At 55.7% G+C, this 19,970-nt stretch overlaps 1 protein-coding gene across 2 annotated transcripts; it reads left to right on the forward strand.

Moving 5' to 3' along the window:
• Window positions 1-93: 93 nt before the first annotated feature.
• On the forward strand, window positions 94-17,260 carry ITIH4 (inter-alpha-trypsin inhibitor heavy chain 4). 2 transcript variants are annotated; one of them, XM_070360112.1, is made up of 23 exons: window positions 94-2,419; window positions 3,563-3,729; window positions 5,768-5,872; window positions 6,018-6,180; window positions 6,317-6,427; window positions 6,911-7,039; window positions 7,705-7,821; window positions 8,080-8,248; window positions 8,330-8,455; window positions 8,640-8,821; window positions 8,920-9,105; window positions 10,742-10,881; window positions 11,093-11,247; window positions 11,523-11,549; window positions 11,814-11,864; window positions 12,301-12,417; window positions 13,273-13,350; window positions 13,546-13,572; window positions 13,658-13,774; window positions 14,566-14,740; window positions 16,274-16,428; window positions 16,562-16,658; window positions 17,046-17,260. In XM_070360112.1, the coding sequence occupies exons 1-23, from the start codon at window positions 2,333-2,335 to the stop codon at window positions 17,113-17,115; spliced, it is 2,751 nt and encodes a 916-aa protein (XP_070216213.1). In that variant the 5' UTR covers window positions 94-2,332; the 3' UTR covers window positions 17,116-17,260. The 2 variants fall into 2 exon arrangements, with proteins under 2 accessions (XP_070216213.1, XP_070216214.1); XM_070360113.1 differs by lacking the exon at window positions 11,814-11,864.
• Window positions 17,261-19,970: the final 2,710 nt, after the last annotated feature.

Here is a 19,970-nt window from a genome sequence, read left to right on the forward strand (position 1 = left end):
CAGGGAGGGGAGGGGAGGGCAGGGCGGGTGTGGGGCACATTTTCCACCCGTCTCGACTTCTGGGAAAGTCCCAGAGGATAATGCAGGTGCTGTTATGCCCACCGCCACATGCCACAGAGAGCCTTGGGTGTGGAGACCTGGTGCTGACCTGTGTGACTTCAAACCGTCTCTCCTTTTCTGAGTCGCAGTTTCTCCTAGTATGTGACAAGGGGCCCTATTGTGTAGAGCAGGCCATGGTCACAGTGCTCAGAGTGAAGCAGGTAGGGGCCTGGGGCTCACCCTGTCCCCACCCTTCACAGAAGCCATCGCGATGCCTCCAGGGACCCAAAGGTTCGGTGGAACTCAGGGTTCTCGAATCTCCCTCCCCCTTGGTCACATTGCCCACTGCCACCTCGCATCCCCTCAAAGACACAACCAGGTGGAGGCTCCTCTCCGGCCAGTGGCCGACCACTCCCTGAGCCACTGTCCCCTCACCCCAGCTGAGTAAGCCTCCCCCTCGCCACTCCCATGGCTCTGCCTGAGTCACGGAACACCAGGGTCTCAGGTCTTGTGTGATTCTTCCCGCTTCAGGCCTCAAATGTCCCTGAGCACCTGGAGCTGTCGGATTCAGGGCACTAGAGAGGCCTGTCCAGCTGTGACAGCAAGACCCCAGACAGTCCAGGCTAGTCAGGCAGGGCCTGGGCTTACAGTGCCTGGCTTGGGGCCGATGTCTGCAAGGAAGTCTCGCCCATCCCCTAAGCAGGTGGAGCGGGCTGCACAAAGCCTTTCGCATGTTCCCAGCCAGCCCTGCCTCCTTATATAGCTTTTTCAGACTGGGCCCGAGGGAGCAGACCTTCTGTGGGGGCCAGGCCTGGGCCTGCCCACTGGGCCCCTTGGGGAGGCCCTTCTCAAAGATTGCTGAAAGGCTATGTTCTCCCGTGTCATTCCGATCACATCCAGAGCCAAGGGGTGGGTGGTGCAGATGTGCACAGAGGTTCAGCTGAAGTCATGTAAAGAAAGGGAGTGTTTACTTGTAGCCACAGACCCAGCTCCCTTCCCTCGGGGCAGGTGCTGCTGGCATTGACAGAGGCAGGGCTAATGGAGGAGACCCCTTCCTGCCCTGTGACTCTCCCAAGTGGGACCTGAAGATGGCACCCTCCCTCAACCCCTATCCCCAGGAGAATGTCACTGAGCCCTCCTTCTCCGACCCAGGGTCTGGCACCTGGCCACTTTTCTGAAGCATCTTTAGCCCATATGTGGCCCGAGACTCAGGAACTGAGCTCTCCCAGATCCACAAGGAGACAAGCATCAGCTGTGTCCCCACCCCCTAATATTTATTTGCTTTATTGCTGTTACGAAAACAGTCTTTCAACTTTATTACAGAAAAATTGAAAAAAGCCATCCTTAATCCTACCGCAGGCCCTCCAGCCGTCCTCCTGTGGCCTGGGCCCATGACAACAGCACTGCCTTGGCGGTGGCTTGCTGACAGATCGGTGTTCTGCCCTTCCTCACTAGGAGTGATTCACGGGCTCCCTTGGCACAACTGACCTCCACATAGGCCACTTGAGCACACACGCCACCACCCTGAATCGCCCCCTCAGGAACTCCATGCTTCCCTCTCAGGAAACTCCCCACAGCCTGATCTCTGGGCCACAACGCAGGGCATCTTGGTGACTCGGTTTGTATTGCCAAGTGCAGATCTTGTTTTGGAGGCCTTGCTGGAACTGCACCAAGATACCTGGCTAGAATAATGGGGCCTGAACAGCATCCTGGGCACCCCCCCAGCAGAGAGAAGAGGGGCCCCTTGGCCTAGCCCCACTCCTCCCCTAAGTAAGGCGTATCCACCCCGCCTTAGCCCCAGCAGATCTTGCTCCACTCAGGTGCCCCGAGGGCTGCTTCGTGCCCTTGGGTCCCAGTGACCAGTCACACTGACCTGATTTCCAGGCCCCCTGCTTCCCAGAAACCATACTTTGGCCCTCCTCTTCCCAGCCATGCCTCTCCTCTAAGGCTGGGCTTACGGAGAGCTGGCCAGTTCACTGCTGTGCCCCCCAGCCCTGGGGAGCTTTTTGGTGGGATTACTGGTATGAGGGGTGGTGGTGCCTTGCTTAGATTCTGGACCTTTCAGAAGGGGCGCCCATACTCAACTCCCACCCAAGCCTGTTCTTGGGTTCCCATCCCCAGCCAAGGTCCACAGGACATTTGCAGCTTGCCTGCTTATCTTGAGGCCCCTGTGGTGTTTGGCCTTGCAGATCCCAGTTTCCCAGAACCTGCCCCCGCAGGGGCGGGGCGGCGAGCAAGTTACTAATTCCACACTTCGCTGTCTCACGTTCAGAAGCGACCGGCCAGAGCCAGAATGAAGACCCCAGCCCCGGGCCGCATCCACAGCATCGTGCTGGTCCTGCTCTCGCTGGCTGTCCTCCAGACCAGCAAGGCCCAAAAGGTAACATCTGTGGGGGCCTGTGTGTGTGCACCCTAGTGAATGGGGCAAATGAGTGAAGGCGAGGAGAGTCTTGGTCTGTGTGAGCATGGGTCAGTGTGTGTTCAGAGAAGGGGTGCTGCCCTAAGGGGTCTATGGAGAATCCCCCATTTACTGGGAGGGGTGATCCTGTTATTTCCCAGTTCCCAGGGAGGAACTACAGCCTAGCAAGTTGCCCTGGAAGGGTGGGTAAGAATGCGCCTCAGGAGCCCAGCTTACCCCTCCTGTCAGCCTGACCTCGCGGAAGTTATTGATGCTTTCTATGTCTCTTTTTCCTCCTCTGTAGAACAGTAGCAGAACAAGGTTACAGTAATAGAACTATTCAGAGGTTTGTGGTGAAGAGGAAACCTTTAGTATTACGAAATGCTGAGTACAGGGTCTGGCACCAGGCAGACACTCACTCACGTGTAAACAAGGCACTCAGCCTGCCGTGCACCTCTGTGCTGAACACAAGTATGCCATGTGCAAGCAGGCAAAAGCCGTGTAGGCTCTGCCTGTGTACACATACCCTTCCTTGGAGACTGCACACCTGGGGCAAAATATACATGCTTGGGGGAGTGCCCCATGGGATGGATGGAGAAACAAGGGCAGCCCCATGGCTGTGGAGAAAAGGACAGAGCAGAAGATGCTCAGCCTTAGAGATGGACCTTCCCTACCTCCAAGTCTCCCAGCTCCCGCAGGCCCCTGCGAGGAGGCTGGTGGGCACTGTTTTCCCAGTCACCGGACTTGGGCACTGCCCTTCTACTGGGCAGGGCTAAGATGGCATGGAAGCTGCTGCCACTCAACTCTGCCTCAAGGATTAGTCCCTCCCAGACACAGTGGGGCTCAGGCTCCACCCCCAACCCCTTGCCTGCTTTTTCTCCAAGGAGCACTGTGGCCCCCACTAGACAAGACAGACCGGTCCCTGCCCAGTAGGGTCTCTGCACTATTGGGTGGGGAATGAAACACACAGCGGCCTCTGATTTGAGATCAAAGTTCACAATGCTGCATGTAATTCTTCTTGGTCTGAGGCTCGGTTGGGGTTGTGGGCCAGGGCTTGGTGTGGGACCAAGGTCAAGACCCACTCTTGAAGAGCATTAAACAGTCCCACCCTTTCCTCCTTCACAGGTCCAGAATGACATTGACATCTACAGCCTCACTGTGGACTCTAAGGTCTCCTCCCGATTCGCCCACACAGTCATCACCAGCCGGGTGGTCAACAAGGCTGATGCCGTGCGGGAGGCCACCTTCCAGATGGAGCTGCCCAAGAAAGCGTTCATCACCAACTTCTCCATGTAGGTGCCCTCCTGCACTCTTCCTGGTCTCCCCTCCCCAACCCAGCAGTCTGACGCCATGGCCCCTGTGTTCTCTTCCTGATATGAGATGTGCCAGGATATAAGCCTGAGGTGTGTGTGTTCCACCTGTAGGCAATACAGAGGCCAGAGGCTTCCAGGAACTTCATGCATTCTCAGAGACCCTTCCTTGCCTCCATCCTTTTATCCCTTCCTCCTTCCCATTCTACCTTCCTCATTCCACCCCTCTACCCATTCCTACCTCTTTCCCTCCATCTATCCCTCTCTCCCTTCATCCCTCCCTCCGTTGGTCCCTCCCGCCTTCTGTCTCTCCATCTATTCATCCATCTGTTTTCCCTGAATTCTTCCCAGGTGCCAGATGGAGAACCACAGCCTCTTTATGTCTTTGCCTTTGAGAAGTATAGACTTAGGGCATCCTGAGGCCAAGCCCAGACAGAAGGGAATCACCAAAAGGCAGATTCCAACCCAGAACACAGAAAACTTCTTAACTTCTTAAGCCCCTACAATGAAGCAATGCCTCAGGGAGGGCGATCACTTCCTTGTCACAGAAGTTCTGACCCAGGCTGGTCCAGCTGCCCCATAGTGGGATACTGCAAAGGATGGTTCTTCTCTGAGCCAGAAGCTGTGTTGAGAGGCCCCTGGGGTTTCCGTAAGCTGGTGACTCTGTAAGCTGGTGATGATCGTCACTTTGTCCTCTACTTTCCTCCCCCACCCTTCCCAACTGAGTTTTGCAATGTTTGCTAAATGCCAGAGAACTCTCTGTCTCTGGCCCTGCAGGAGAGGCAGTGATTAAGAACAGGCCAGAGAGGGGCTGATCCTAGAAACTCAGGGAGGGTGATGGGCGGGGCAGAGAGCTAGCGTCTCAGGCAGAGTCCCCATTGCACCCTGGGACCTCTGAACACCTGCGATGGGGGCAGGGTCCTTATGGTTGGTTCCTTAGCTCTCTGCCCAACCCCCTCCATCAGCCCTTCTTTTCCTAACCAGGAGCAGGCCTATGCGGCCCAACTTGCAGTGTAAGCTTCACAGGCTGCACCCCACTTCCCACGTGGGTGCTGTGGCTGGCAAGCTGCAAGGTTCCAGGCCCATTTCATCTTCTGAAGGCCCAGGACATGCACCCCTTTCTGGGCCAGCTCCTGTGGCTGCATGAGATAGGGAAGCAGGGGGCAGGGCAGGGTGCCTTGCTCCCCAACCTGGCTAGGAGCCCCATTTGGGCATCTGGAAGGAGGAGCCCTGCAGCCCAGCACCAGCCCCACTGTAGCCCAGGGTTAAATTGTGACCAGGAAGGTGCGGAGGAGGGACACTGGTCCCGACATCCTGGCTGTCCCCTCCCACCTGGAGACTCTTACACTTTCACACCACCCCCCGGATGGAGCAGACTTATGTTTGCCTGCCGCTTCTCTCTCTATCCCTCAAATGGCCACTAGGATTGTTTCTACCCATCAAGGAGCCCCATCCCCTAGTCATCCAAAACCTTTCCCAGGAGCCAGCCTCTCTTCAGTGTGGCCTGTCCTTTGTTGGTGAAAAGGGGCAGCCGTGGAGAGAGGGGTCAGAGCCTTCAGCCCTGTGTCTCCACTGGCCTGGGAGCCAGCATCTCCCTCCTCAGCCTGCCCCACCCAGCTGGACACAAGGCTGAGTGAAATGAGGCTCAGAGCTCTCGCTGGTGGCTGATTAGTTCCTCTGGAGACAGTCTGTAGGGTGGAAGGGGCAACTGGAACGTGGAGCCATACAGGAAGGGAGGAGAGAGGCCAGGTACTTGCTCAGCCCTGCCTCCTCCTTCATCCCAGTAGTTCAGGAAAAGGCATGTCAGCCAACACAGCGCATAGCTCAGGGTAGATGGAGGTCTGCTGAGCCCCGAGCACCCCGGGGCCCCAAACAGAGCTGTGTCCGCAGTAGGTGTGTAAGAGACGCGTGGGCTCAGGTAAAGATAGGAGTCACTCTGGGCATGGAAAGTCCCAGAGAAGGTGGGATTGCAGTGGGCCTCACCCGCCAGGCTCTCACAACTCACTCCCTCCTGCCCCAGGGTCATCGATGGTGTGACCTACCCAGGTAACATCAAGGAGAAGGCTGCAGCGCAGGAGCAGTACAGTGCAGCTGTGGCCAGGGGCGAGAGTGCTGGCCTTGTCAGGTGAGTCCAAGGCGGGGGAAGATCCCTCTGGGGGTGGGGTCAAGGCTGCCCCCGCCTTCAGCTGTTGAGCGTTGCTCCCCCTCCAAGGGCCATACCCACCCCAACCCCAAGTCTGAGGGGCACATCCGATGCCCTCTTCCCCCAGGGCCACCGGGAGAAAGACAGAGCAGTTCCAGGTGTCCGTTAGTGTGGCTCCTGCTGCCAAGGTCACCTTCGAGCTGGTGTATGAAGAGCTGCTGGCCCGTCATCTGGGAGCGTACGAGCTGCTGCTGAAAGTCCGGCCCCAGCAGCTGGTCAAACACCTGCAGGTACATGGCACCACTTTCTCCTAGAAGGCTTCCTTGATGACCTCACTCTGCCGAAGGCGGACCCAGCTTCCCCCTCTACCCTGTGAGGGCCAGCCCTGGCTCCCAGCAGACCCAGTAACCCACTTCTTGCTTCTAGATGGACATTCACATCTTCGAGCCTCAGGGCATCAGCTTTCTGGAGACAGAGAGCACCTTCATGACCAATAAACTGGCAGAGGCCCTCACCACCTCACAGAACAAGACCAAGGTGGGCCTGCTAGGGTCTGCGGGTGAGGGTTCCCAGGGGCCTGTCTTGAGGGTAGACTTCCAGAGAGCGGAACCACTGATCAGAATCTCTGAGCTTGAGGGACTTGTGAGGTTCCTATGTCCGTGCTGTCATTTGGCAGACAGGGAGGGCAAGGCCCAGGGATGGATGGTGGGTCCTGGTTTGAACCCTGAGCTCAGGAGAGAAGACTTATGTGAGGGTCCCCAGACCAGGTAGGGAGGAGGGGCTGGCTGGACCGCACACATCCTGGGCCCAGCCTCTGCTTGCACAAAGACGGGAGCAGGAGATTCACTCACACCCGCTCCCCTATATGGAGGTCATCTGGCCGACAGCTCAGCCTGAGACAAAGTCTCCTGAAACTTGACCCAAGACTGCCTCCTGGAATTCTCTCTTCAGATAGGGATGAGGGGTGTTGTTAATACCACCTTGCTGCTCCTTCCAACTTCAGCCAGGTCATTTTTCCAGGCTCACGTCCGATTCAAGCCAACACTGTCACAGCAACAAAAGTATCCGGAGAAGCAGGACACGGTCCTAGATGGCAGCTTCATTGTCCGCTACGATGTGGACCGGCCCCTTTCCGGGGGTTCCATTCAGGTATGTGGGCTCCAGGCAAAAGCTGAGCCACCAAAAAGTCCATTCACCCTCAAGGACCTGAGCCTGGGTGTTGTTGAAGAAAAGACAGAATAACCACCCTGGTTATCAGTGTGCCCCAGGTATTGCACAGAGAGAACACAGGCAGTTTGGTTGTGTTGTCGCTGAAACTGTTCCCTTCCAGAGGGGGAGAAAAGTTCATCTCTGCTGAAGAGATATTGGGTGGGGTTTCCCTTGTTGCCCTGGCTGCCAGGAGGCTCACAGTTCACTTTTATGCTCAATCGCAGTAGCTTCTTTCACATAAGTTTCTGGCCACATTGTGCTTCCCTTTTACCTTTTTGATGGGCCTTGTTTTTGGAGTCTTCACTTCTTTGATGGATCTCAGGTATACTATGTCTGAACCTTTTAGTATAAGCTGCTTCAAATAATTAAATAGGTAAAGTAAGGGTAGAGTTCTGGCGAGCCAGGTCTAAGCAGGGAAGCCTTTGTAAGGGAGGCACTGGATCAAGCCAAGCAATATGGCGAGAATCTGGGGAGGCTCATGGTGGAATAGGGCCGGAAGGAGCTGGAATAAAGAGTGCAGCAGAACCTCAGGGTTGGGGGTGAGGAGGCTGGTTGGGGGCAGAGCTGCAGCTCTTACACCTGGCTGTGTCTCACTCTGGTCACAGATTGAGAATGGCTACTTTGTGCACTACTTTGCCCCTGATAGCCTGTCCACAATACCCAAGAATGTGATCTTTGTCATCGACAAGAGCGGCTCCATGATGGGCAGGAAAATAAAGCAGGTAGGTCCCGTGGGCCAGGTAGGAGTTCTGAAAACTCGCAGACGTCTAACACCATCAGCTCTGGTCCAGCAGGCCAACCAGACGTGCCCTCCCTCTTCCTAGGTAGGGGGCTCCCATGGATTGAGGTTGGTCTTGCCGCTAGAACATTCCCCACGTCCTCATTCCAGCTGTGAGCCTTAAGGTGCAGTCTAAGGGCACAGGAGCCACCAGGGAGGCCCCACTGAGACACCCACCTTGTGTCCCCTTGCCCTGACCCAGACCCGGGAAGCCCTCATCAAGATCCTGGATGACCTCAGTCCCCATGACCAGTTCGACCTCATCAGCTTCAGTTCGGAAGCAACCACGTGGAAACCTTTGCTAGTGCCAGCCTCGACTGAGAACGTGAATGAGGCCAAGAGCTACGCCACTGGCATCCAGGCCCAGGGAGGTGAGTGCTTGTGCAGCCCTGCGTGGTGGACACTTCTGGGGCGCCCTGCTGGGAGCCCCGCTGAGGGTGTGTGCCCCACAGGGACCAATATAAATGATGCCATGCTGATGGCCGTGCAGCTGCTGGAGAAAGCCAACCAGGAGGAGCTGTTGCCTGAAGGGAGCATCACCCTCATCATCCTCCTCACTGATGGTGACCCCACTGTAGGTGAGGCACTGCCAGCACCCCCCTGGTGCACTGCCCAGAAGGAGAAGCTGGGTTTCAGCCTGGCGTGCTGTGGAACCTGGGGCAGGGAGAAAGGTCTTTTAGGCCTCTTTGGCTCTGAGATTCCAGAAATATCCATTGAGCCAATCACCGTTTTCTCACCCCTTTCCGAAACCACTGGGTCCAGGGGAGACCAACCCTTCGAATATCCAGAAGAACGTGCGGAAAGCTATAAATGGCCAGCATAGTCTCTTCTGCCTGGGCTTTGGCTTCGATGTCAGCTACGCCTTCCTGGAGAAGATGGCACTAGAGAATGGCGGCCTGGCCCGGCGCATCTATGAGGACTCAGACTCCGCCCTGCAGCTGCAGGTGCCCACACACCCTGACTGGGCTGTGTGAGCAAGGGATGGCACAGCCAGGTGGGCAGACCCCAGCCCGGCCCTCATGAAACCCTCCCTGCCCTGCAGGACTTCTACCAGGAGGTGGCCAACCCACTGATGACGTCAGTGGCCTTTGAGTACCCGAGCAATGCTGTGGAGTCGGTCACGCAGGACACCTTCCGGGTGTTCTTCAAGGGCTCCGAGTTGGTAGTGGCTGGGAAGCTCCGGGAGCAGAGCCCTGACGTGCTCTTAGCCCAAATCCGGGGGCAGCTGGTAAGTGTGGCTGGCCATTCTGGAGGGGAAGGGCAGCTGGGGCGGGCAGTCAGAGGGGCTGGCCTCAAACCCCAGCCCTGCCAGGCTCCAGCCCATTGACCTTGAGCAAGTTACAGAGTGCCCTCTGCCATCTGTGGGTGACGCAGCCCCACCGTGTTGGCTCCCCGTGGAGATTATCAAGATGATGTAATTTTCTGAGGGCGCCTGCGCAGCGCTGGCACGTGGTAGGCACGTAACGGTCAACCAGTACAGCTGCTGCTGTTGCTCCTGAGGGCACCAGCTGCTTGACATCCCGTCCTGTCCTCACCCAAGCAGTCAGGCAGGGAGGGCTGCTCCCATTTCACAGATTAGCAGTCTGACCTCCAGGCAGAGCAGCCACTTTGCCGCAGGTCCCGCTACTGCCAGGTCAAGAGCCCAGCCCACCAGGTGGTGTCCTGTCCCTGCACAGCCTTCCCTGCCTCTCATTCTACAAAGAGAATCACAGCATCTCTCCAGGCCCTGGGGGTACTGCCCTCATGAGAGAGAGAGCACGGGTACATTGTCACACAAGCAAGGAGCTGCGGGCTGGGTAAACCTGGGGAGTCAGGGAAGCAGCGCTGGAAGCCCCAGCTTGGCCTGGGGATCAGGGAGGGCTTCTGAGGGAGGCTCAGCTGAGACTGAGGGGTAAGTGGGAGGTGGAAGAGGTCAGATGTTGGAAGGACAGAGGAATATTTCATGATTTTGTGGCAGGCAGTCAGCATGTGTGGGGAGAAGAGCAGGTGGGCAAGGCAAGTGGGCATGGGGGTGCCCAGGGCCTTGTCTCAGAAGTAGCCAAGTGTTGGGATAGGCAGAGCACATCCTATGGCGAGCCTGCCCAGCTTCACACCCAGCTCTGGCACCTCGCAGAGTTGAGACCTGGAGCATGGCACTAAACCTCGTTGTGCCTCAGTTTCCTGCTTTGTAGCCATGAAAATAAGTCAACCTCACCCACCTCATAAGGCTGCGTTGGAGATTAAGGTTTTGCCCTGTGTAAACACTCCCTGTGTGTCAGCTGCTCATATTGTCCTGGAGTCCAGGAGTTCTTAAAGTGCAGAACCCAAGGTGACTTAGTGTAGTTCACAAACAAACATGTCTTTCTTTTAGTAGTTATGTAGTTAACGTGTTGTGAAAAATAGCTCGAACACCAGACCTAAGGTTTCACAGGTCTTGTTGCTTGGGGCAAGAGTGTTAGTCTATTTAAAATTCATCCAAGGGACTTCCCTGGCAGTCTAGTGGTTAGGACTCCATGCTGTCACTACCAAGGGCCTGGATTCAATCCCTGGTCGAGGAACTAAGATCTCACATGCCACGTGGCACAGCCAAAAACAGAAAAAAATAGCTGTATGTGTGGAGAGGGCAAAAAATTCAGGCAGCTCCTGGTTCTGCGCCCATTGTTTTGCACCTGGAATAGTCTTCTCCATGTTTTCTCCACCTCCTTATCATCCTTGGAGGCTCCAGGACTGAGCCTCTCACACCCCTAAGCATCCTCCGTACCCTCTGCTCTACTTGCAACCAACGCCACCCCAACCAGGTTTCTTGTGGCGGGCTGGGCAGCACCAGGCCAGGTGCTGGCATCACGCCCTCACTGCTCCTGCCCTCCCTGGGCCCCTCTTTCCAGCACAGGGAGAACATCACCTTTATGATGATGTCCCATGTGGCCGAGCAGGAGGAGATGTTCCGGAGCCCCAAGTACATCTTCCACAGCTTCATGGAGAGACTCTGGGCATACCTGACCATCCAGCAACTGCTCGAGCAAATGTGGGTGAAGGCATCCTCCAGGGCCCACTGGGGTGGCCATCCACGGCCTCAGCACCTCCCCAGGCTCTTCACTGGCAGGGCTGGCACAGCTGGCACAGGCATCTCCTGGGCAGGGAGACTTGAGGTGGTGGTAACCCCAGAAGGGTCTGGGAGGGAGGGAGACTCTGGGCACCTGGGGGCTTGCTGAGCCACTGGCCTCCTCTACCTGCAGGGTCTCTGCGTTAGATGCTGAGAAGCAGGCTCTTGAGGCCCGCGCACTGAGCTTGTCACTCAGCTACAGCTTTGTCACCCCCCTCACGTCCATGGTGATCACCAAACCTGAAGGTCAAGAACAGTCTCAGGTTGCTGAGAAGCCTGTGGAGGATGGTGGGTGTGGCAGCAGAGTTCTGACCCAGTATTCTCCCCAGCCCCTCCCCAACGTCCCAACCAAGACTCCCAGAAAACTCATCCCTGTTTCATTGATGAGGAAACTGAGGCTGGGCCTCCTGACCCCCTCCCGCCCCCCACCCCCCGCCGCCGCACGTTCACGGTACCCTGTATAGCGCTGGGGTTGGGAAACAAAGTTAAATAGAAATACTTCAGATATATCCAAACCACCCTGATGGTGTATCTCTCTTTCTCCCTCTTTTTGTCTTATTCAGAAAGCAGAGGCAGCAGAGTCTACTTAGGTAAGAGCCTAATGCCCTCTAAGGCTGGCCCTGGTGACTCTTGGTTGACACAGGGCCTATGGTTCGGCGACCATATGGCGACTAGCCAGCGCCTCTCCCACCCAGCCCTCCTCAGGAGGGGTGTCGTCTGCCCAAGCACGCTGGTGCACTCAGTTACCTGTTCATTCAGATATTGGCTGTCACTCAGGCCCTAGAGACACAGAGACACTGGGGGTCCCAGAAACATGCATTCAAGAAGCAAACTCAAGTTTCTCTGATTTCCAGGGCCCATGAGGTTTGGTCATTCTGTGGGGGACAGAACATCCAGGAAACCAGGTAGCAAAAGAGGAGAGGGTAGAGGAAGGGGATACTGACAGAACCTTTACCCTGGCTACAGGCTGGGCTCTGCCCTGGCTGTGGATAAGGGGAGTGACTTACTAGACTCGCCTAGCCAGTAGCAGGGCTGGGACTCAAATCCAGTTGTGTCTGATTAGGAGGCAGCAGTGCAGACCCTGTCTCTGTCTTTTCTAAAAGAAGAGGCTGGAGAGGAAAAGATAGTTTGAGGGGCACTACCAGAGCGGGGAAGGAGGGCCAATATTCCAGCAGGGAGGAGTTCGAGAAGGGCCCTTTGTTCCAACCCAGAGTGATAGGGGAGGGGAGGGGACCCACCTGCCCCCTCCATGTCCCTCTTCTGGGGTTAGTCCCAGCGCCTAGGCTGTGGGGACCCATGACTCTGCTTGAGAAAACACTGCTTGTGTGAACTTTGCCAAAGGTGGAGGTTTGAAATTGTTAAACGGCACTCCATTATTCGGACCACCTGGACCTCCTGCTGCTGCTTCTCCATTCCACCGTATGACCTCGATATTGGTGCTACCAGAGCTGATGTTACGTAAGCCACTTTCTGACCCTCTGAGGGCCAAGTTTCCTCAAGATGAACCTGCCCATAGTGTTGGATGAAATAAATCACCAAGCCCAGGGCTAAGCAGAGACCAGGGAGGTTTGCTGTAAGGTATGACATTAATTGGGCTTCCCAGGTAGCTCAGCTGGTAAAAAAATCTGCCTGCAATGCAGGAGACCCCGGTTTGATTCCTGGGTTGGGAAGATCCCCTGGAGAAGGGATAGACTACTCACTCCAGTAATCTTGGGTTTCCCTAGTGGCCCAGATGGCAAAGAATCCACCTGCAATGCGGGAGACCTGGGTTTAATCCCTGAGTTGGGAAGATCCCCTTGAGGAAGGCATGGCACCCCACTCCAGTATTCTTGCCTGGAGAATCCCCATGGACAGAGGAGCCTGGCGGGCTACAGTCCAGAGGGTCACAAAGAGTCGGATGCCACTAAGTGACTAGCACAGCACAGCACATGACATTAAATAGCATGTCCTTTATTTTTACTGAATTGAATTTGTTACACTCTGGAGGCTGGCTCACTAGAGATGGAACATTCTAGAAAAGGAAGGTTTCCTCCATTCCCAAAGCCAAGAGTAGTCCCTTGAGCTGTTTTCTGATCTCCAAACCTAGACTCAGACACAGCTGCAGGGCCAGGCTGGACCCCATCTCCTCAGTTTTTTCCCTGACAGCATGCTCTTCTGGTTGGAAAAATCTCTTTGCAAAGGTAGTTCTAGACTGAGTGTGTGTTTGTGGCAGGGTTCGTGGAGTTGGAGCTTGGTGGGTGGCAGGTAGGAGTGACGGCTGGAGGGCTTGCCGTTTGCTTCGAATCCTGACTGCCTTCTCCCTTTCTGTTCTAGCACTCGCGCCTGCTTCTGCACCGTCACCTACCTCAGGTCCTGGTGGAGCATCTCACGACACGGATTTCAGAATCAAAGGTGCCCCCAGGCTGCAGTAGAGTCTGGCACTATGGCAGAGAGACCTGGAAGGGGAGGGTCCGGGGAGCTGTATGAACCCATAACATAGGTTTCTTGATGGAGAGGGAACCCTGAACATCCATTGGCTTTTCCATTCCTTAACCCTGCCCCTCCCCAGGAAAAGACTGCCTAAACGGAGACTTTTTTTTATTTCAGGAACAACCCCGACAGCCCTACCCTTCGGTAAGTGCCACCCCGTCTCAGCCTCCCTCCCCATCCTCGCCCCTAGCCAACTTTACCTACCCCCAGAACACACCTGCTGTCTCAGCTCCCGTCCAGGCTCCTTCTGTCATCCTGCCACTGCCTGGGCAGAGCGTGGACCGGCTCTGTGTGGACCTCCGGCGCCCTCAGGAGCTAGTGAACCTGCTTTCGGACCCTGACCAAGGTGAGAGGCACATACCCCGTTATCCACCCAGAGAAATCTGGTCACAGCGCACCCCCCAGCTTCCTACCTCAGAAACTGGGACACCTACCCACAGACTCCCAGGCAGGCGGTGTCCCAGGCAGGCGCTGCCTGAGCTCCAACACTTGCGCTCATACATCTGCCCCATGACCTCTCGCTGGGCACCACTTATGTGGGCCTGAATGACCTACACCCCAAGGTGAGCAGAGGTGGGCTTGCCCCTAGATACTGCCATACTTCAGGGTGAGGAGACACCTGGGCACAGCCTGTAGTCAGCGCCCAAAATGTAGTGGAGATGAACCCAGGAGAGGAGACGAGCTGTCCGAGGGCCAGGACATAGGGCTGCATGGGGTTGTATGGGGGTGACGGGGCCTTGGCGGAGAAGTGGGGGTCCGTGAGGCCAAGAACGGGGTAGGCAGAAGCACAGAGCCCTGAGGGAGGCCAGTGGAGCTGGAAAAGGTGTGGAGGAGGGAGGTACACTGGCCAGACCTGCCCTCAAGTCCCCAGAAGGTGGAGCTGATCTGGTCATCTGAAGGTGGCCGTCACTGAAGACTGGGGGGCCCCTCCAAAGCCAGGGGTACCCAAGGGATGAGTGGAAAGATGGTGGGAAGCAGGCCTACAGCATGAGGGGAGGTGGGGAAGGGAACCAGCAGGTGAGTGGGTGAAGAGCAGCCCTGGGGGTTGTAGCCGGGGAGGGGCGGGGGGAACCTCCTGTTCAGGCCAACGCCCAGCTGGAGCCACAGCTTTGACCTCTCTGCTCCTGGCCCTCTCAGGGGTTGAGGTGACTGGCCACTTTGAGACAGCGAAGGCCCGCTTCTCGTGGATTGAGGTGACCTTCGAGAACCCCCAGGTGCAGATCCATGCGTCCCCTGAGCACGTGGTTATGACTCGAAACCGAAGAAACTCTGCATACAAGTGGAAGGAAACGCTGTACTCGGTGATGCCCGGGTGAGCATTAGGCAGTGGCCACTTTCCACTTTTATGGGCTGGGCACGAGTGCTCTGCAGTGAGCCGCACCCACAGGAGGGGCAACGATGTGAGAGTCCTTCACGTCCCCCTCCAGCTCTGGAGGGTGCCAGGGGTTGACCTGGGGACCTGGCTATGCTCACACCTAACCCGGGTCACTGTTGGGTCCAGGGGACAGCATGGTTTGGAGCTGCTCTGCTGCTAACCCTGAGTGACCATAGGCAGGGTTTTCTACCCCCTCATCCCTAACTAGGGCTGATCGTCTGAGCCCTCAGCCGGAGGGCTGAGGCTCCAGTCTCATGAGAGCATGTGGTCAGAGAGCACTTTGCCCATAGATGGTGCAGTGCCCACTGGGCACACAGGAAGGTGTGCTGTCTACATGATAAGGTAACCATGATGATGAGAGTCTGGACGGCACTGTCCACCAGGGGAGGTTAGGAATGTCACTCTTAGCCTTGGAGCTCTGACAAGGAGACAAGTCCCTCTGACATCAATACCAGGCAGCTAGAGGGTAGCAGAGGTGGATTGCAACTTCTTCTTGTGGGGCTACCTCTCTGTGGAGCCCAGCAGAGCTGTGTCCAGCTCTGGGAGTCATGAGCTGGGGGGAGAGAGTCCAAGGACCCAGGCCCTCTTCAAGCAGTGTCCTCTGGACTCCCTGCCCATGCTGAGTACAGAGAGCCTTGTCCACTCCCTCTCAGTCAGCCCCTCCAGAGAAACTGGTTCCCACTTGGTAAGTGAGTACAGACCTCAGGAATCTGAGGGGCTCCCCTTTAAAAGCTCCCAGTTTCATAAAAGGTCTTAAAGTCTCCTGTTATCTGGTAGATACAGAAAGATCAATAGCATTTCTGTGCCTTGGACAAACACACTAGAAGATGGAATAAAGGATTCCTATCAGTCGTGGTGCTTGAACATTCACATACTTTCATGAGCTCAGAAGATCCACATAAAGAAAAATAGACCATAGCTTTTACATTGAACTGTGTTAACAAGACAGTGTAAGTTTAGGGAGATTCCATTGAAAATAACCTCAGAGTCACAGCACGGGTTTATTCAACATGTAACGTTCCTGCGAAAACAAAAACAGTAATAACTCCAGAGATTATTCTAAGTAAAAAAGGAAGTCATTCCAGAGGGACTTGCCCTTCTAGATCTTAAAACACACAATTAAACACTAATCATCAGAAGAAAGTGGCACTGGCCATAAGATCAAAAGGGACAGAGGAAATGTATTCATGAACCCCTAAGTCACATAAAACTACTTTGGGAGAAATCAATCTAAGAAAGACAGAGGGAGAGGAACCATTATTTTATGTTATACATAATGCCAGGATAACAGGTGTCAGTGAGTTAGCATTCCTCAGGTGACTGAGGAAACCGAAGCCCACAAGACCGAGGGCCCTCACCTGGAAGGCCAAGCTAGGAGATTCTGAGGACAGAAGGGCAGCCCCCACCCGTGGCCACCCCAGGTCCCCGGTGGGCATCTCCAGGATGCTCAGGACACGGCTTTGCCCACAGCCTCAAGGTGACCATGGACAAGGAGGGGCTCCTGTTGCTCAGCAGACCAGACAGAGTGACCATCGGCCTGCTGTTCTGGGACGGCCCTGGAAAGGGGCTCCGGCTTCTCCTGCAGAACACTGACCGCTTCTCCAGCCATGTCAGTGGGACCCTTGGTACGTGGCCCAGGCTTGGGAAACCCTCAGAAGCCGCCTCTGCCTGTGAACAGAAGTGCCCTCTCCTCGAGAGGGCGTGTTTCCCAGCCTCCCTCTGTCTTTTTCCTTCTCTGACCCACCCTTTGTATCTCAGGCCAGTTTTACCAGGACGTGCTCTGGGGGCCCCTGGACACGGCAGATGACAGCAAGCGAACACTGAAGGTCCAGGGACGTGACTACTCTGCCACCAGGTGACTCAGTACAACTCTGCACTGAGCCCAGCCATGGGTGGGGGCTGGGAGCTAGGCTCTGGGACCCCCACTCCTCTGTCCCTCCCCAGGAACCAGACAGTCAGGTGTCAGGTCAGACAAGTCTGACCCAGCTGTCAGTTACCCCACAAAGGATGGTCAACTCAGACCCACAGGAAACAGATTAGCCCAGAGGTCACTGGGAAACTCTCCCTGAATTCCTGGACCCTAGGGACCACACATCACTGGGTCCCCTTGGGTGACCTGTGCTGGAGGGAAGTCTCAGAGGCCCCGAGACCCTCCACCCTGCACATTCCTATCCCCAGCTGTCTCCCTTTCTTCCTACCACACCTGACACATGCTGACCATCTGTCTGTCTGTCCATCCCAGAGAGCTCAAGCTGGATTACCAAGAGAGCCCCCCAGGCAAAGAGATTTCCTGCTGGTCTGTGGAGCTGTAGTTCTGGAAGGAGCTACACCCACCACCCCCTGCCGCCGCCTTGTGTGCCGATGGCTGCCACCCAGTGACCACAGGGCCACTCTGGGTCCTGGAACATTGTAGGGAGAGGTATTTGCACTCAATAAAATAAAGAGAGGTGGTGTGAGCCCAGGGAGTGAGCATCTCTGGTTTCATCTGGCCAAACCCCCAAGCATCAAGGTCGTGTCCTAGACACGTAGTGTCGTGTACCATTAGAATCATCCACCGTCAGCCACTCAAAGGCCTGTGGCCAGTAAGGCCCACAGATAGCGTTCAGTCCTATCCCTTCTCTTTACAGGTAGGGAAACTATGATTTAGAGTGATTGGAACCGTTAAAATGTTGCTCTTGCTGGGGCCCTGGAGCCAGAGAACACTCTGGGGAACAGGTTTCATTCTGCTTTTTGGTGACACAGGCCCCATGAAAAGAATAAAAGGCTGACCTGGGCGGAAGTTCATTACAGGCCAGCTCCCGACATTCTCAGCCACCTGTGGGCCCTTTTGCAATAGAATTTGCAGGATACAATTTGGCGTTCATACCTGTGCTCGGAAACAAGCCTGTCTTCTCACTGCCTTGGCAGAGAAGGTGGCAGCGGAAGACCAGGGAGACAGGGTTGAGGCCCTAGTCCCGGGAGGGGCGCAAGGTCTGTTCCCAGGGGCCTGGGCCATTGAGGGGCTTCTGTCCAGGCCTAGGGTTAGACACCCCAAACATCCCACCGGATTCCTGCACAGGCAAAGCGTACTTTCAAAATGTTTATAATTATTTCACCTACTTCTTCCAAAATGACACAAGGCTTACAAATAAAAGGTACATAAAGAGAATAAAACGGAATATATATATGTATATGTATATATATATGAGAATGAACAGGAGAGAAGAGCCAAGAGGAGGAGAGTTGAATCAGAGACACTGATTCAGAAGGGGAAGCTGCAGCACTGGGAAGCTTTGCTTCGAGCTTTGTGGAAGCCAGGGTGAAGCAGAGAATGAGTTCATTTTAACTTGCTAAGAGGGAGCAAACCAGATATGGAAAACATTCTTTTCCCAGCTCGAGTTATACAGGGTGTTTTCTGAATAAGTCTTTATAGGAGGGTAGAAGAGAGGCTGGTGGGAGGAAGGGGTTTCCAGCAGCAGGTTTTCCAACACTCAGGGACACTTTCCTGCGTTGCTGCCTCCCCATCAAGCCTGGTGGCCTGCAGGGGCCTCGGACTGAGTCACTTTGTGAGGATCACTTTCAGAGGCTCTGAGATGAGCTCGGCGAGATCAGGGAATAGCATCAGAGGCTCCATCAGACTCGCTGTGGGCTTGCTCTGACGTACCAGGACAAAACACTGGCCCCTGGGCTGGGCTGTGAATTGGTGCCCCTACAGAGGGGTCCTGGGTGACTTTCTGGCCCAGCCAGCACCTGACAGCCATGCGTTGTGAACCATTGGAAGTAGGTCCATGCCCGTCTTTGTTTTGTTCACCGCGTGCTTTCCAGCACCCACTTGGGCCAAGCCCCGGCAGAGTGCTGCAGATACCCTGGGCACCTGACAGAGCTGCCACCCAGAGAACAGGCGGGTGCCACAAGGAGCCCAGAGGGAGACAACTTGCCTAACCTGAGGAATAGCCGGGAAGGCTTCCTGGGCATGGCGTGGGTGGGACTGGCTTGGGATTGAGTTTTGAAGAACTAAAAGAAGTTCGCCCAGTGGAAAAGGAGGGCAAGGACGCTAGGCCTAGAGCCAGGACACTGCACTGAGTTCAGCAAGGTGAAGGGAAGCCGTGTTGTGGGGTGAGGTGGAAGGGGATGCTGGCAAGATGGGGAACAGGCCCAGGCCAGTGCCGGCTGCACACACCTCGCCATGGAGTTCTGCTGCTATCCTGAAAGCTCGGGGAGCTATCAAAGGCCGTAGGCAGGGACAGACCCAGCCAGAATGACGTGGGACTGGGGAGAAAACAGAGTCTGCCTAGTCCTGGCCTCTGTCAAGAAACCCCCTAATTATGTGTTGGAAGAGGGGGCAGAATTCGGGCTGGGGAAGTCTTCCTGCCTTTCTTCCAACCCCCTGGACTTGGTCATCAGTGGGAGCAGCAGGACAAATATAGGTGTCTCAGGAGGACCAGAAACCACCATGCTGATGCCTCTTTACATGCTCCCTCTGGCAGGACCCTTCTTCCCATTTCACAAATGTGAATACTGACCTCAAGATAACTGGTTTAAAGCTGCATGGCTTCTCAGCCAATTTGGGACTGAATGAGTGGTAGGGTCTGCCCACTTCAGGGTGTCCCATTCCAGGTTGGGCCCTTTCTGCCAGCCCAGCCCAGGCCTCTGCTACATTCAGTCTGGAGCTGTGTCTCATGTCACCCTCTCACCAGAGCAGTGACAGTGCCTGGGGAGCTCTTCTGGGGATGGATGTTTCACCCTGGGTTGGGCCCTGGGCCAGCTGTGTTCCAGCTCAGACAGAAGGGCCCCTGGCGTGGGAGGCAGCCGAACTTCCTGGTCACCCACAGCCAGACCCCACCCCAGCAGCCCCAATGGCTTTAGAGACCCTTCCCAACCTGGCTGCAACCTCCTCCAGTTTTACTGCTTCCCCTGCACCACTTCAGCGGGGTACCCTCCACCCTGCATGCCCTCCACCCCTCAGGCAGCGAGAACAGCAGGAGCTGAGGGTCTGGGGAAGGAGGGATTATGTTGCAGAACTGAAAGCAGTCTGTGTGTCTGGAATCCAGACTGAAAGGAAACCCCTGGTATGCGGGGCTGATGAAACTGGAGGGACAGCAGGGAGGACTTTTGTCTTTGTCTCAAGAATCCTAGGTGGGAGATGTCATTTATAGGGTTTCAGGCAGCAAGTGATGACCAGTCCTGC

Source organism: Bos mutus, chromosome 22 (assembly GCF_027580195.1).
Source record: "Bos mutus isolate GX-2022 chromosome 22, NWIPB_WYAK_1.1, whole genome shotgun sequence".
NCBI lineage: Eukaryota > Metazoa > Chordata > Mammalia > Artiodactyla > Bovidae > Bos > Bos mutus.